Source organism: Aedes aegypti, chromosome 2, assembly GCF_002204515.2.
Source record: "Aedes aegypti strain LVP_AGWG chromosome 2, AaegL5.0 Primary Assembly, whole genome shotgun sequence".
Taxonomy (NCBI): domain Eukaryota; kingdom Metazoa; phylum Arthropoda; class Insecta; order Diptera; family Culicidae; genus Aedes; species Aedes aegypti.
Genome location: NC_035108.1, coordinates 121156074 through 121172083, shown reverse-complemented (window position 1 = coordinate 121172083; position 16010 = coordinate 121156074). Strand labels below are relative to the sequence as shown.

The window sequence follows — 16010 nt, the reverse complement described above, 5'->3', positions numbered from 1 at the left end:
ACCAAATTCCGAGAAAAAATCTTAAGAAAATTTTAAAGGAAATTCCTTAGTTAATTTCAAAGGAAATTCCAAATGAAATTTAAAAGAAAATTCAGAGGGATATTTCAAAATTCCGAAAAAAAAATCACCTAAGGAAATTCCGAAGAAAATTCTTAAAAAAGTTCGATGCAAATTACAAAGGATATCTATATAAATAAAAATGGAATGGTGTTTGTCTGTCACGAAATGGCTTACGAACGGGTTAACGGATTTGAACGATTATTTCTCCGTTTTGTTCGTCAGGGGTTCCGACGTGTTTGTGTGTATAAAAATCCCAGGATATTCACCGGAAAAGTCGGAAAAACGAGAGTTCCGAATAAAATCCAAAAGGAATTCCAAAGGAAATTCTGAAGAGAATTCCAAAGGAAGATACTATCAAAGAATATATCGAAGGAAATTCCAAAGAAAATTCGAGAGAAATTCCGAAAAGAATTTCGTAGGAAATACCGAAGAAAATTCCAAAAGAAATTCTGAAGAAAAATCCGAGGGAAATCTGGAAAAAATAAGGAAATTATGGTCGGAATGATTACTAGTGGGAAACCTAAAAAAATATGAAGAATCCTTGAAAATTGTGCTTACAAATTGCTTCGAGTATTGTTCGGGAAAATTGTAGGAGTAATTGTAGAGGAAATATTGGAGAAATTTTAAATAAATTTTTAGACAATTTTCTGGATGAACTTTATGATGAATAACTGTTTAAATTTATTGGGGAATGTCTGGAAGAGTTGTTTAATAAATTCCCATGCATAATCGCTTGAAGAATTTTGGAATAATTCCTGAGATAACCCGCATATGAATTCACGAAGGGTTTCAAATGAAAATGGCTCTATAAATAACTGAAAAATCGACGTGGGAACTCCTTGGGGAATTCTTGTAGGAGTTGCTGGAGAAAAATCCTTGAACGAATCTCTTCATAAAATCTGGAAAAAACCCTTGAGGATTATTTTGGAAGAACTCCTGTAGGAATCGGAAGATTTGCTAGAGTAACTACAGCAAAAATAGTTTGCAAACTAAAATTGGTGGAAAAATTTGAAAAGGGAATCCGGCAATAGCGTTTTGGAGAGTTTTCTGAGCAATATTTGTAAAAATTCCTGGTAAGGTATTTCGAATCAGAATTCACTGCAAGGCGAAGAAAACAGCCGTAATTAAAGACCATTTTGGTTGAAAAAGAGAATTTAGAGATCTCCTATTAAAAATGAAGACTTTTTAGAGATTTGCATTGAAATTAAGTCTAAATCTCTAACATGAGAACTGATACCAGTCCTACTTATTGGACACCGTCTTGTCAAAAACTTGACTAAAGCAAATGTGATATAAAAGAGGTGAGAACACATTGGACTAAAGCTAGAATGAAATGGGCTGCTTCGGATTTCAATGGTATACTAAAACATGAGTGTACATAAAAAATATATGGCTTTCACTATAATTGGTAATCGTTAGAGATATAAACCATAACAAATATTTGCGGCATGCTTATTACAAGAAAATTGTGATGGAATTTAAAAAGGTACACTTCACGGACCGATTATTCAGCATTGTCTTATCCTCCTGATAAAGGGGTGCTATATTTTACGTTGATGTTTGATTCATGTATATGTAAATATGTATTATCATGTTGCTTCTTTGTACAATATCGCAGCTGGTTACACTTTTTGAATAGGAGCCACATGCCCGCAAGAGCACTTTTCCGAATTCGAAACTCAACACAAAATAAGCCGTTGGATTGAAGCATAACTAAACGTTCGTTCTTTTACGTATAATCCCCATAGAAGTGGGCATGTTCAAGCCTATGCTATCGCTTGCGAGCTCAACTTACCGACAGGTCTAACTTTTGCACTTTCGCCGATTTTTCTGAAGCGTCTCGATTCGAGTACCGATGGAGAAAGATTGTGTGAAATGTTCCTCAATCGAACTGACCGATACCGCCGTAGCGATGAAATGGGACAGCGTGATTTCCCAGCCATCGTCCGTCGATTGATCCTCCGGCGAGTGATGTTTCGGCGTAGACGTTGACGACCCGGCCGCATCAGAGCTTGATGGATTCCCATTGGGGTCCGTCTTTTTGAAAAAAAAATCAGAAACGAAGGTTTATTTCCTGAAAGGTTGAAATGAATTACAAAGTACTTACATTGCTCGGATTTGGGAATGAAAATTGAGTGAGACTATCGATGCTGTCATCGCTTTTGTCAATCAATGCACATTTTCCTAGATTAATTAGTTTATCATCTGCAAAATGAGAATATTAATTGGGTTCTGTGCTTCTTCATGGATGGCTGTGCTCCCTGAAGATTGCACTTATTAGAGCATAAGTCAATTTTTTTCATAAGGTATTGAAGTATGATTCACGAGTTGTTGAAATGTTATAGGCAGGGTTCTGAATTATCGTATCCAGAGGCGTCCCGTGAGGAATTCGATTACCTGTGCACTGACTCGCACAAACCGTTTATTTTGAATTATGAATACGAATTTTTCAATTGATTTTTTGAAATGTATTTCAGCTTAAAATGTAATTTCTTATTATTAACACCTTAAAATGTGATTTCCAATACTGTATGCAATCTTGAAGTGTCTGGAAGCTATTATATTTGTTGCTTATTGGACGTATTTTTTGTTTGTTTTCTTCGTTTCAATCACTAGTTGTAAGTTTTAAGAATTTTGGATGATTTTAATATACAATGTTTAGGGAAAAGGAAAATTCTCAAAATTTCCTGATACCAAGGCGATGAATGAAAAATTTTGCGTATTAATCGCGGTCCCATAGTTTGATAATATTTGACATAAAAATGTATATTTACAGTAAAAATGACCTTTATATGCATAAATTTCAATCATTTTCCGTATTTTGCGAACTGAGATAATAAGTTTAATATCATATTATCAAATTTAAAGCAAGAAGAAAGACGTTTAACTTGAAACTAAACGATTAGCACATTTTTTATATGAAACTCGGCTTACAAATAAATAAACCATTCTTATGAGCAAAAAATCTGAACTTATCTGAGATTATCATATATACCTTCAGAATTCAACGTGCGTAAATACGTTATTTTCCAAGTTTCGCGATGAAGGATAAATTCCGTGGATTTCATGGCTTTCGCGAAATTCCAAATCTCCATTATTCCTAACGTTGTTATTCTATATAATAATTCTTATTATTTACAGCTTGTCAATTGTATCACGATATCTTAGCTTTTTGACGATGTCCAGCGCTGGTACATCTCTTTGTATACTTTTGTGGATACATCAAAGTTTTCAAGTGAAATGATGACTGACTGTTGAACGCTGAAACCCACTTTACGCCCACCGCAATTGATCAGTTGTCGGTCTGTCGAGCAAGAAAAACTATATTCACACATAGTTTATAATTCAATTCAAAGCCACATGAATTTAGTGTATTTAATAAGATAAAACATAATCAATTTGGCCAATATGTTTATAACATCTAGTATTGGTTCCAATCAATATTGCGCCTACTATCGCGCGACTTCCAGCAAAAGCATGTATGGCTTTGACGCTTTCTCTTCCAACAGCAGACGTCGTGACGCCATTTGCGCGCACTTTCTCAATTCTTGCAAACCAATGCGAGCGTCATGGGCAATTTCTCTCTCGGGTGCACAAATTGGAGTGAACCAGATTTTACCTATACAACGCCACTGTTGCTTTAGAAATGTCAATACAAATGCACATTCCTGCTGTGTCCATACACACTATTTTCGTGCACAAGAAAGAGTGCACGGCTGAAATGAACATTCTCTGCAATACGATGGAGACGCATGGCAGTTTGTCTTGTTTGCTTCGCTGTTTTCGCTTGCTGGTTGAGCAAGACCATGGGGGGGAGAATCAAACGGTTTGTTCACTGAGGGCGATGGACCAGTTGAAGGTGAAGAAATCAAACAACATTTTCAAGCAACTACACATTATGAATGTTGGAAGTAGTGAGAATTATAATATATATATTTAATTTGTTAGTTTAAAATCTTTGACTGTGCAGTGCACCAAGTGCACCTTAGGACGAGACGCCACTGATCGTATCAATGTTGCGAAATCTACGATTTTTCGCACGTAAGGAGAATGCTTTTTCACTTCCTCACGTGAAAATCTTTTTTCGCTCGCACTTATTTTCCCTAGAGTTACGATGGAGGATAACCGAAAATCATTCCACTCCGGGGATAATTTCTTTTTCACCCCATCATATTTTCGCTCACCAACTTCTCCCAAGAATTGTCACTATGTGGATAAACAAAAACTGGTGCCGCCGACGGGATTAGAACCTACATTGCTAAAAACAACCGCGATGCGTGCAAGCTAACCATGTTAGCACATCAACTTGACGAAAGCAGCAGTTAATTTGATGCATAAAAGCAACTGCTGCTTGTGGCGATGGACACATGAAAAGTTTTCCTTGGAGAAAGATAAAATAAAATTCTCACAGCTGTGGAGTTGTGCCATTATCTATTTTCGCTTTGTTTTGTAGACGGATAATTTCGCAAGGCAGCTTTTTGCTGAAAATTGTGGCGAGGGAGAAATCCTTTATCGTAAGAGTGAGTGAGAATTCGGAAGTTTGGTTATAGGTGATGGGAAAGCTTAGATTCGCAGTATTGAGCTTGAGCTTCATTGACGGCTAGTGATTGCTACACCATTATCGCCAGATCAGCTACACTTACACAAGAAACTAATCAGATGTAAGCAGGACTAACAGACATCCCCAGTGAGTAAGTACTGGTGATATTCTATTTTTTTGGCAACAATGACGCCTGCAACCTCAGCTTGCAGACCAATGAGGGGAAGGAGGTGGAAATGATGTTGCATTCATAACTGGTCCACTGTAGACCGTGGAGTCCGACTGCATCTACACCAGTCGAAAAACGCGAGACCGCTTGCTTGTTTTTTCACGAACCAATCATATAAGAGCCTATGAACTTTTGGTACAAAACATTTCGTTTCCAAAAGCATGGTATGCTGTTCCGCTCAAGAATAGTAAAAATTTCTGCGGAAGAAATGGCCAAGAAATTTTCTACAGTGAGCTCCATTTCAATTGACATTTCTTCTTCTTTTTTCTGCAATCAAAGAAAATTGATGTTCTTGACCATTTATTGCAAGAAATTTCCCACATATTGAGATAGGCGTTTACTTTTACAGTGCTAAAAGGACGTTTATATGATTTTCAGCCTCCCTGACCCAGATATGTTTCAATGCTTAAAATCCAAGATTTCCCATCACACATAAAACTACAACTAGTGAATCAAACCTTGAAAATACATGAAAAAATATTGACCCATGCTTTAAAAAATGCTCAAGTTTTCACAGACTAAAATTATTTGAAACTTACAAGCTTGTTGTACTTCACAATCGGCCACACATTTCGTTTCCAAAAGCATGGTATGCTGTTCCGCTCAAGAATAGTAAAAATTTCTGCGGAAGAAATGGCCAAGAAATTTTCTACAGTGAGCTCCATTTCAATTGACATTTCTTCTTCTTTTTTCTGCAATCAAAGAAAATTGATGTTCTTGACCATTTATTGCAAGAAATTTCCCACATATTGAGATAGGCGTTTACTTTTACAGTGCTAAAAGGACGTTTATATGATTTTCAGCCTCCCTGACCCAGATATGTTTCAATGCTTAAAATCCAAGATTTCCCATCACACATAAAACTACAACTAGTGAATCAAACCTTGAAAATACATGAAAAAATATTGACCCATGCTTTAAAAAATGCTCAAGTTTTCACAGACTAAAATTATTTGAAACTTACAAGCTTGTTGTACTTCACAATCGGCCACACATTTCGTTTCCAAAAGCATGGTATGCTGTTCCGCTCAAGAATAGTAAAAATTTCTGCGGAAGAAATGGCCAAGAAATTTTCTACAGTGAGCTCCATTTCAATTGACATTTCTTCTTCTTTTTTCTGCAATCAAAGAAAATTGATGTTCTTGACCATTTATTGCAAGAAATTTCCCACATATTGAGATAGGCGTTTACTTTTACAGTGCTAAAAGGACGTTTATATGATTTTCAGCCTCCCTGACCCAGATATGTTTCAATGCTCAAAATCCAAGATTTCCCATCACACATAAAACTACAACTAGTGAATCAAACCTTGAAAATACATGAAAAAATATTGACCCATGCTTTAAAAAATGCTCAAGTTTTCACAGACTAAAATTATTTGAAACTTACAAGCTTGTTGTACTTCACAATCGGCCACCCTTTTGCCATTGTTCAAAATCTCTAGCAACGTGGTCCATAGCACCATAAAATTTTTCTGCGTCATGTTGGGAATGGTTTTGTTCGTAAAATTCGAATCCGGCTCGTCGAGGAATATCCGCAGACTGCTGATGCTCCTCGTTTCATTTCCGGGCTGCCGTCGGCCGTTGGTCGTTGTACTGCTGCTGGCATCCTCGAAGCTGATCCTGTTGAAGCCCAAATCGCTGAGATCCGATCGCGAACCGTACGATTCGCCTTCGCCCAAGTTGGCATTGCTCGAGGAGGCCCGATCGGCAGTACCTGTTCCTCCCATTCCGGAACCACCCGGGGGCAGATCCACGTAGAAAATCGAAGACGTTTCCGCGTTTGTGGAGGATTCGTCAATCGACAGATTCGGCGTGGTGGCATTGAAATGCGACAGCGAGAGGTTTTCCACGTCTGTTGCCTCCAGGCTGATGTCGATCGGCGAGGGCAGCGATTTGATCGTTTCAATTGGATTGTCACTGAGGATGGAGAAAATGGATGATAATTAGAGTGGCCCATTCTAATATGACAAAAACCAGAGTCAAACGATCGAAAGCCTTATGGTAACTAACCCCTGCATTCTTTTACAGCCCAAGTGGTGCTAGTTCAAAAACCTTACTTTCGTAAGGGGAACTTCTATCTAGGTAACCTTCTAGACCCAGTTTTTACCACCTTCAGCAAACATGAAATGGCAAACTCGCGTTCCATGCTCCGTGCATGCGTGCTCGTTAACAACTCAATCGTTGCTACACTCATATCTGAGTTAACTACCATAGATGTATGTGCTGTCACAATCGATGTTTCTGTTGGTGATCTCAATAGGAAATTCGTCCATTGTTCAGTTTATTTACCACATGATGAACCATCGCAACGGATGACTTCAAACGAGTTCTCGTACACTGCGTAACAAAAGGACTTCCGCTGATTGTGGGCAGTGATGCCAATGCTCATCACATCATCTGAGGGAGCTCAGATTTCAATTTGAGAGGCTTTAGTCCGATGGAATACTTAAGTAGTACAGATCTTGGATTACTTGACATAGGCAATCGCCAAACCTTCATGGTAGAGAAGAAGTGTTAGACATAACGCTCTGCTCGAACAGAATCAGTCACGAGTTGACGAATTGGCATGTATCAGATGAGGAATCATTATCTGATCATCGCTACATCTTCTTTGAACATTCAAATGTAGGTAACTGAGCAGACTTTGCGTTTTAGTAATCCCCGGTCAACAAACTGGAAACTCTATATTGAATTGGTTGCGACCAAAGTTCATGGATATTCTCCATCCATTGAAAATCCAAGTGATTTGGATGATGCCGTTGATACTACAACATCCTACATTATGGAAGCTTTTGAAGAAGCATGTCCACTGCGGCCTGTGAAGACTACAAGAGGAACCCTATGGTGGAATTCCGAACTAACTAGGTTCAGGAAACAGTGTAGAAGGAGTTGGAACAGACGCCGTTCTTCTGACGAAGAAGTTTTAGAATGTTTATTCAATACACACTTCCCCGGATGTGTGGACATAGCATCTACGGATGAACCAAATGTCTTTTCATGTAGTTACTAGTCTCTGGCCTCGGCTCGCAGTATCGTGACTACTAAATCGATTCAATGGGCACTCAATAGTTTTGCTCCTTTCAAATCTCCAGGAGCAGCTGGGATTTATCCTGCTCTGCTCCAAAAGGGATTTGAGTTTATCAAACGTGTTTTGAAAAAGCTACTTGTAAGCAGTTTTGCTACCGGGATATTTCCAGATCCTGGCGTGATATTATTGTAAAGTTTATCCTGAAAGGAGGACGTGCGTCGTATGAAGAAGCAAAGAGTTTTAGACCAATCAGTCTGACCCATTTTCTTCTGAAATGTCTTTAACGCATTATCGATCATCACATCCGTGATGTTTATTTGGCAAACATGCCTCTTCATGTGAATCAACATGCTTACCAATCTGGAATGCCCACTGTGACTCTTTTACACAAAGTTGTATACGATATCGAGAAAGCATTCGCTCAGCAGCAATCCTGCTTGGGTGTTTTCTTGGATATTGAGGGTGCCTTTGATAACGTGTCTATCGATGCCATATTGGAAGCCGAAACCATGGGCTACCTACAATGATTATCAATTGGATTCATCAAATGCTCCAATCAAAATCCGACATCTCTTCTCGACATTGCGTCAAGCAGCGATTCGAAAATAGAGTGTTTGCGGATGTCCCCACTTTTGTAGAATCTCGTAGCAGATACGCTATTGAGGCAACTCAAAAATTGCGGTTTTCCAACTTATGGATTTGCCTTTGATAGTTGATATGTGCACAAGCATACCCTATTCGATCTAATACAATGTGCTCTTCATGCAGTCGAGGGTTGGGTCGTCAATATGCCCTTTCGGTTAACCCGAATAGAACATCTATTGATCTCTTTACGGAGAGACGAAACCGCGATGGAATCCGACCTTTACGTCTTCTTGGCACTGAGAATAATGTGACTGATCAAGTAAAGTATGTCGGAGTCATTCTAGATTCCAAACTTTCATGGACACCTCACATTGTACCATTTCTAAAAGATGGCGATGTCTGGTGCGTTCCCAAGTCAGCGCTTGAGGCTCCTTCGACGTTGCGCCATTACACATACATCTTAAACAAGAAGCACTTTCTTGCTCTTAATGTTTATGGGTACTGCATGTACTGGACAAAAATCCACTGAATCGTAGATCTACACACACTTCGTTGTTTCCACTTTTGGTTAATTTCGACAAAATTGTCCTTGCTCCAAGTGATCTCACAGAAATCAGATTGTCACTTTTCTTAAAGGATTGTCACTTTCCTTAAAGGACATTTACCATGGGAAGATTGAACGTCTGGCTATTTGGAAAGAAGTATATCAAACAATATAGTATGTTACACTGATCAAGGTGTGTGCATTGTACTCTGTAGCCAGAGTGAAATGAACCTGCCTTGACACTGATAGCTCCCTTCTGGAAGGTAGAGCTGGTGCTGAAGTATATTCTCGTGAGCTAAGACTGGATCAGTTTTACTCTCTTGGAAGACACTGCACCGTTTTTCAGGCGGAAATATTTGCTCTCATGTGTGGAGTGCAATCAGCACTTCAACAGCGCGTACTGGGTAAAGTCATAAACTTCTCGCACTCGCTCTCTCCGCGTGTGTAGGAACATGAGATGGATGGATATGGGTTATGAAAGGGATCCGCGTGGTCTGTAGGGATTTGAATTCTAAACTTGTAACCAACTCAGTTATTGGGTCACCAAGTGGCTCGGTAGCTTAGTTGGTAAAGCGCTCGTCTAGCATACAAGAGTCCTGGGTTCAAATCCCAGCCGAGCGCGTGGATTTTTTTCATAATTTGTCCATCAATTTATAAACTTCTGTTCAGATAGTCAGGCTGCTATAAAAGCTCTTACTTCGGTCAACTAAACGTCGAGCTCAAATTGAGGAACTGAATTCAGTCAACTCTGTAAACCTTGTATGGGTAGCTGGCCATTCTTCCATGGCTGGAAATGAATTGGTTGATGAGATAGCTCGCAATGCAGCACCGCATGAGATCATTGGCCCTTAGCCAGCTACTCCAATTTCAAAGTGCTGGATTAAGAGTCGTGTCGTCAAACAAAATTGTGCACTACTGAGCCATCTCCAAAAGCGGCGCAGTATTTAACAAATCTGTGAAAGCAGAATTGCAGTCTCTTAGTCAGAGCGTTCACAGGCCATTGCTGACTTAACTATCACATGGCAAATATGCAGCGTGCTGATTAATTTGTGTGTGATAGTTGTGACTCTGATTATGATACGAAGTTCCTGTTATGTAACTGTCCAGTTTTTGCGCAAATGCGATTCCACTTATTAAGTGAAACTTAATTCAGAAGCCTCAATCTTGAGGACATTTTGTTATTCTTAACCGCTGTGGTGAGCTATAGGCTCTCTTTACGCTCATGCGTTTTGCAGTGCCCTTTTACGGTTTTGTGTTCCTTTGTAGAAGACAAGGTTCATATTCTACTATTTTTTCAGCGTGTTTTATACAAATCAATCATTAAACAAATATGGATGCCTCGCATTCCATTCCAGGGTTATTAATTAACAAGATCTAAAGAGAATCAATTGCCCACAAAAATGTGCCCAAAAGCCCAAAGTTAGGTACTTAAATCTTGAAGTTCATTTGAACAGTAATGCAGCCCACAGACGCTCAGACGGTTTGACCAACATTCACACCGCCCCCAGTTTGATTTTGCTCAAACCACCGGTGGGCGGCGCCAAATGTTTGACGAACTGATCGTACTGTCTGTATCACATCGACGTCAGCATGTCAAATTGAAGCTTCGACGTCCCGTAAACTGCCGAAGCAGATGGGTGGCAAGTCATAATGCGTGAATTTAAACAGCGCCTACGACATGGTGATCTTGAGTTGTTTCCATATATTCCACTGGCGTTTTCCCACAATCTTTAACCTATTTCTTCAGCAAATATACCAGAGTCTACCGGTGATTCCATCAAAAGTTAAATACGGAATTCCTCTTGGGAATCCATCAGAAATTTCATCAGGAATTCATCCAGGTAATGGAATTTATTTTAAAAATCTTTCCAACAGAAGTTATTGTAAGAATTACATCAAGAATTCCTTCAGAGATTCCACCAGGAACTCTATCAAATTTTCCTCCACGAGATTCACGATTGTTCCTTTAGGAATTCCATCGGAAGTTCCACTAGGGATTCCATGGAAAGTTTCTCTAGAAAATTTCTTCTGGGGATTTCATCAGGTGCTCTTTTAGAGATTCTTCAGGATTTCCTTCAGAGATTCCATCTGCAACTACTCTAACTAGTCCATCAGACCTGGAACTCCATCAGGGATTCCACCAGGAGTTGCTTCAGAGATTTCACCTGTAATTTCTCCAGGGATTCTATCGGGAGTTGCTCCAGAGATTCCATCAGGAGTTTCTCCAGGGATTCCATCAAGAGTTCCTTCTGAGATTTCACCTGGAATACCTTCAAAGATTCTATCAGGAGTTTCTCCAGAGATAATATCAGGAGTGCCTCGAAGAATTTCATTCCTTTAGGGATTCTGTTAGGAGTTCCATCAGAAATCTTTTAAGAATTGATCTAGGGATTTCATCAGGAGTTCCTGTAGGAATTCTTTTAGGAGTTCTTCTAGGGATTCTATCAGGAGTTCTTCTAAAGGTTTCCTTATAGGATTTTCTGATTTCCATCAAGCTATTACTACGGATTCCTCTCAGAATTTATTAAGAGATTCTACCAGATTTTTCTTCCAGGGGTTTTTTATGGAACTCTTTAAGGCATTCCTCCAGGAATTCTTCAAGGGAGTCTTCCCGAAATCATTCAAGAGATGCCTCCTGAAATTCTTTAAGGAATTAATATATCTCCACGGATCCTCAAGAGTTATCAGAAATTCCTCCTGAGAAATTTCTTAAGGATTTTATCACCGGAATTACTCAAGAGATTCCTTCTGGGGGAGGGGGCCTTCTTTAGCCGAGTGGTTAGAGTCCGTGGCTACCAAGCAAAGCCATGTTTAAGGTGTCTGGGTTCGATTCCCGGTCGGTCCAGGATCTTTTTGTACTGGAAATTTCCTTGATTTCCCTGGGAATAGAGTATATCATTGCACCTGCAAGGATTTCACAAGTAATTTGGGAGTCCACCAGTATATCTGACTCTATGAAAAGTTTCTCCTTTAGATTCAAAAAAGGAATTCCTTGAGGGATTCCTCTGAGAATTCCTTCAGTAATTCACCATGAATTCCTTCGAAAATATCTTCAAAGGTTTTTTAAAACATTCTGAAAAAAAATCCTCCTAGAATTCCGCCAAGATGATCCCCAATGAACAAAAAACTAATTTCTTATAGAATTTGACCACAATATCCTATAAAGATTACACTAGTAATTCCTTCAGAGACTTCACCAGTATTTCCCTTCTTAGAATTCAGATCTATCATAAATTCCTCCAGGGAATCAATCAAAAACTTCCACAAGTCCACAAGATTTTTTTTTCTAAAAGACCACCTATATTTCTGCGAGAGAATCGACTAGGAATTCCTCGAAGAATTGAACTAGAAATTCTTCCTTTCTGTACTTTAGGTATTCCATCAGGAAGACATCTACAAAATTCCAAAAGATTATTCCTCCAAGGATTCCACTGTTATTTACTCAGAGGATTAAACAAAGCATTTCTCTGAATGTCTTCAGGTTGAATCTCAGGAAGGGTTCTTTGGAAAATTTCTGGAAAAATTCATAAAACAATTTATTGTGAAATATTTGGAGGAATCATCAATGAAATCACTGGGGAAATTCCCAGAGAATACTCTGGATCAATTTCATAATATATCTATGGAAGAACTTTTTTTTCAAGAAATGCTGGAAAAATTGATGGATAAATTCCTTTATGAATTTTCGGAGGAACTTCTGGTATATTTTTGAAGTAATTTCTTCACAAATCCCAGGTCGAATGCCTCGTAGGGTCCCTTCAGGGATACAAGGAAGAGTCTTTGAAGGGAACACTGGAAGAATTTAGGAAATAATTTATTGAAGATTCTATAGAAGAATCCCCGGAAAATAAGCTGGGGAAACTTTTCAAAAAATTGCAAGTGGAAACCCTCAAGGAATTTCTGGTGGAATTTCGTGTAAGAAGTTTTTTGAATTCTTTTGCAGTGCTCCTTGAGGAATCCCTGGAGGGACTCATTGTTGAATCCTTGGAGAAATTTTGGGTAGAATTATTGTAAGAGTTCCTGGAGTAAATCTCTGTATGTATTTCTGTAGGATTTTTTGAAGCAATTCCTAGCGAAAAATGTGGAAGAATGTTTGGATTAATCGTTGAAGGATTTTTTGGAGGTATTCCTAGGGAAATTTTTGGAAGAATCACTGGAAGATTTTTAAGGTGAAGATGAATCGAAGCCAAACCTCAAATTTTCAAGAGCACAAAACTGGAGAACCGAACACCCGTTTGAGCTGAAACTTTAATCGATTGGTCACCACCAGCGAGTGGCCAATCGATTAAGTTTTCTGCTCAAACGGATGTTTGGTTCTCCAGATCCGTGCTCTTGAAAATTTGAGGTTTGGCTTCGATTTATCTTCACCTTAATAGGAACAATTCCTGGTGGAAATTTCAGATGGATTTTTTTATGTAATTCCTGTATTTATTTCTTGGGAGGGATTAATTGAGCAATATCTATAAGAATTTCTAGAGGAATTCATGGTGGAATCGCAAAAAAAATCCTTATAGAAATTGTTCAGAAATTCCTGATGTTTCGCTGGAGGAATTCCTAAATAAATCTTTGGAGGATTTTTAGTGGAATTTTTGAACGATGCATTGGATGAATCACTGAAGAAATCCCTTGGAAAGTGTTTGGATAAATTCTTGGAGGACTCTGTAGAAAAAATATAAGAAAGAATCGCTGAAGATTCCTTTTGGAATTTCTCAGGCAACTCCTGGTGTAATTTAAGGAGAAAGCTCTGAAAAAAGTCCTGGTTGGGGGAATTTCTGGTGATGAATTTCTTGAGAAGTATCGGAAAGAATTCATGATGTGATTCCTAAATAATGCATGATGAAACCCTTGGAACTAACTTGTAAAGACATTCCTGATAGAATCTTTAAAGAAATTGTTGTAGCAATCTCTGAAGGAGTGCTTGGAGGCAGCCTTGAAGTAAAAAATTACTGAAAAATCGTTTGCGGATTTTTTTTAAAATTGATCGTTGAAGGAATTAGTGGAGAAAATCCTGAATAATTAGTAGAGAATCCTTTGAAGGAATCTCTGGAACATGGCCTGAAAGATTTTCCCCGGAGTAATTTCTGGTTGAATTTTTTGAATAAAGAGAGAAATTATTGATAAAATTTCTGGTAGAATCCCAGGAAGTTTTTTCTTGTGGAATCCCTTGTATAACACATGGATTTCTGGAAAAACTTCAATGTAGAAAAACTAGAGGAAACCACTAAAAATTCGGAACAGAATCTTTGAAGAAATACTCATATCCTTTGCCATATCGATGACTGTTTAGAATAATCCCCGACAGAGACCCCTCATAATTTTAGAGTTTTGCCGGAATACTTCGTGCAAATTATAACTGGAATTCCTCATCAATTTCTTCCGGTACCACAATTTTGAAAGTTCTGCTCTTCCTTACTACGATTATTGTCCAAAAATCGTACAAATATAATTTAAAAAATAATTTTTGTCTATTTTGTCTATTTATTAATAACAATCTTCATCTGACTTGTGTCTTAATGAAGTATAAAAAAAATCTACATAGAAGTACACATTAATGAACTAAAACGACTACAGTGTAAAACACAAAACATACTTAGTACACATATAAAACAAATTACTGGTTGGCTTGATTGGTACGAAAATGTGACGAAAGTCGGTGATGTACTGCAGAGATAGACACGTTGAAGTCGAACAAGTGAGCAACGCTATTGAAAGTGTTCGACATGAAGCGAATCGGATCGTGCTGTCCATAACGACTGTTGCGGCCTTCCAATCGGAGAAAACTTTGTCTTCGAAGGGATCTTTCAGGAGCATTAAAATTTATTCTGGCAAGGAGTTCGGACGAATCTATGTTTCCCTTTAGCAGCTTCACTACATACATGGCCTGTGCAGTTCGACGTCTGTTCTCTAATGTGTCAATTCCCAGTAGCTGACAGCGATCGTGGTAAGAGGTAAGGTGCTGATCATTACGCCATGGAAGAGTCCTTAGTGCAAAGCGCACAAACTTTCGCTGCACTGATTCAATGCGCGATACCCACGTAGTCTGAAACGGACACCAAACGACGTCGGCAAACTCTAGTATGGACCGCACTAGTGCGCAGTACAGCGCTTTCAAACAAAGCGGGTCTTGAAAAAAAAAAAATGCAACTTTGAGCGTTCATAACTGAGCTATTTCTAATCGAAATCACTTCCGTTTTTCACTTGTTGCTTTTTAGACCTATAGATTTTACATTCCATGGCCAAATGGAATTCATCGATGACACTCTACTGGTTGGTCTAACGTAAAAAGTTGTGCAAAAAACTGGTTTTAGGAAGAATTCAAAGGGAAAATGAGCGGTGGATGGCGTTCTTACGGTATTAAAGACTGGACTCGGAAAAAATGATTACCAAAAATTCATTTTAAACCGGATACTTTTCAAATTTTCAGGGATTAATTAACTATATATTAGCTATATTTAGGCATGATTTATTTATTGAATTTCCTCCCCCAAGCTGAATGCTCGTACATTTCTCTTAACTCTGCTCATAAGATCTTGGGCAAGGCTTTGCCCATCTTTCTTTCAAAATTTCTCCCAGTTATTCTTCAAAGCTTCATCGGTTTTGAATGTTTTTCCGCTTTTCTTTAACTTCTTCTTCATTATCACCCAAAACTTTTCGATCGGACGAAGTTCTGGTGTATTTAGCGGGTTCGCCTTCTTCGGGACCACATTAACGCCCTTCGCTTTGTACCAATCCATTACAGGATTGGCGAAATGGCACGAAGTGAGATCCGATCAGAACAGCGTGAGATCACGGTGAGAGCGAAGGAAGGGCAGCAAGCGCTTCTACAAGCATTCCTTTAATCAAATCTGTTCGTTTATGGTGCCGGATGTAACAGACGGCTTGCTGTACCGTCCGCATTCGCAAGTTGCCTGCCAGAACAGGTACTTCTTCGCGAATTTGTCCATATTTATCTTCCGGAAATTTTTCGGAACCTCCATGCGTGACGCCCGACAAAAAAACTCGAGGCCAGGAATTTGTTTGGT

General features: G+C 38.8%; 1 protein-coding gene across 1 annotated transcript in view; it reads right to left on the bottom strand.

Annotated features, from left to right (window-relative positions):
* Window positions 1-1429: 1429 nt before the first annotated feature.
* The window catches only part of LOC5563747 (TBC1 domain family member 9), a 29257-nt gene continuing 14676 nt past the window's right edge, over window positions 1430-16010 (bottom strand). The window contains exons 11-13 of the mRNA XM_021842142.1: window positions 6219-6748; window positions 2168-2265; window positions 1430-2097 (exon numbers count right to left, since the gene is read on the bottom strand). Of these exons, the coding sequence (XP_021697834.1) occupies window positions 1864-2097; window positions 2168-2265; window positions 6219-6748 (862 nt within the window). The 3' untranslated portion in view covers window positions 1430-1863. The remainder of the gene's footprint in view (window positions 2098-2167; window positions 2266-6218; window positions 6749-16010) is intronic.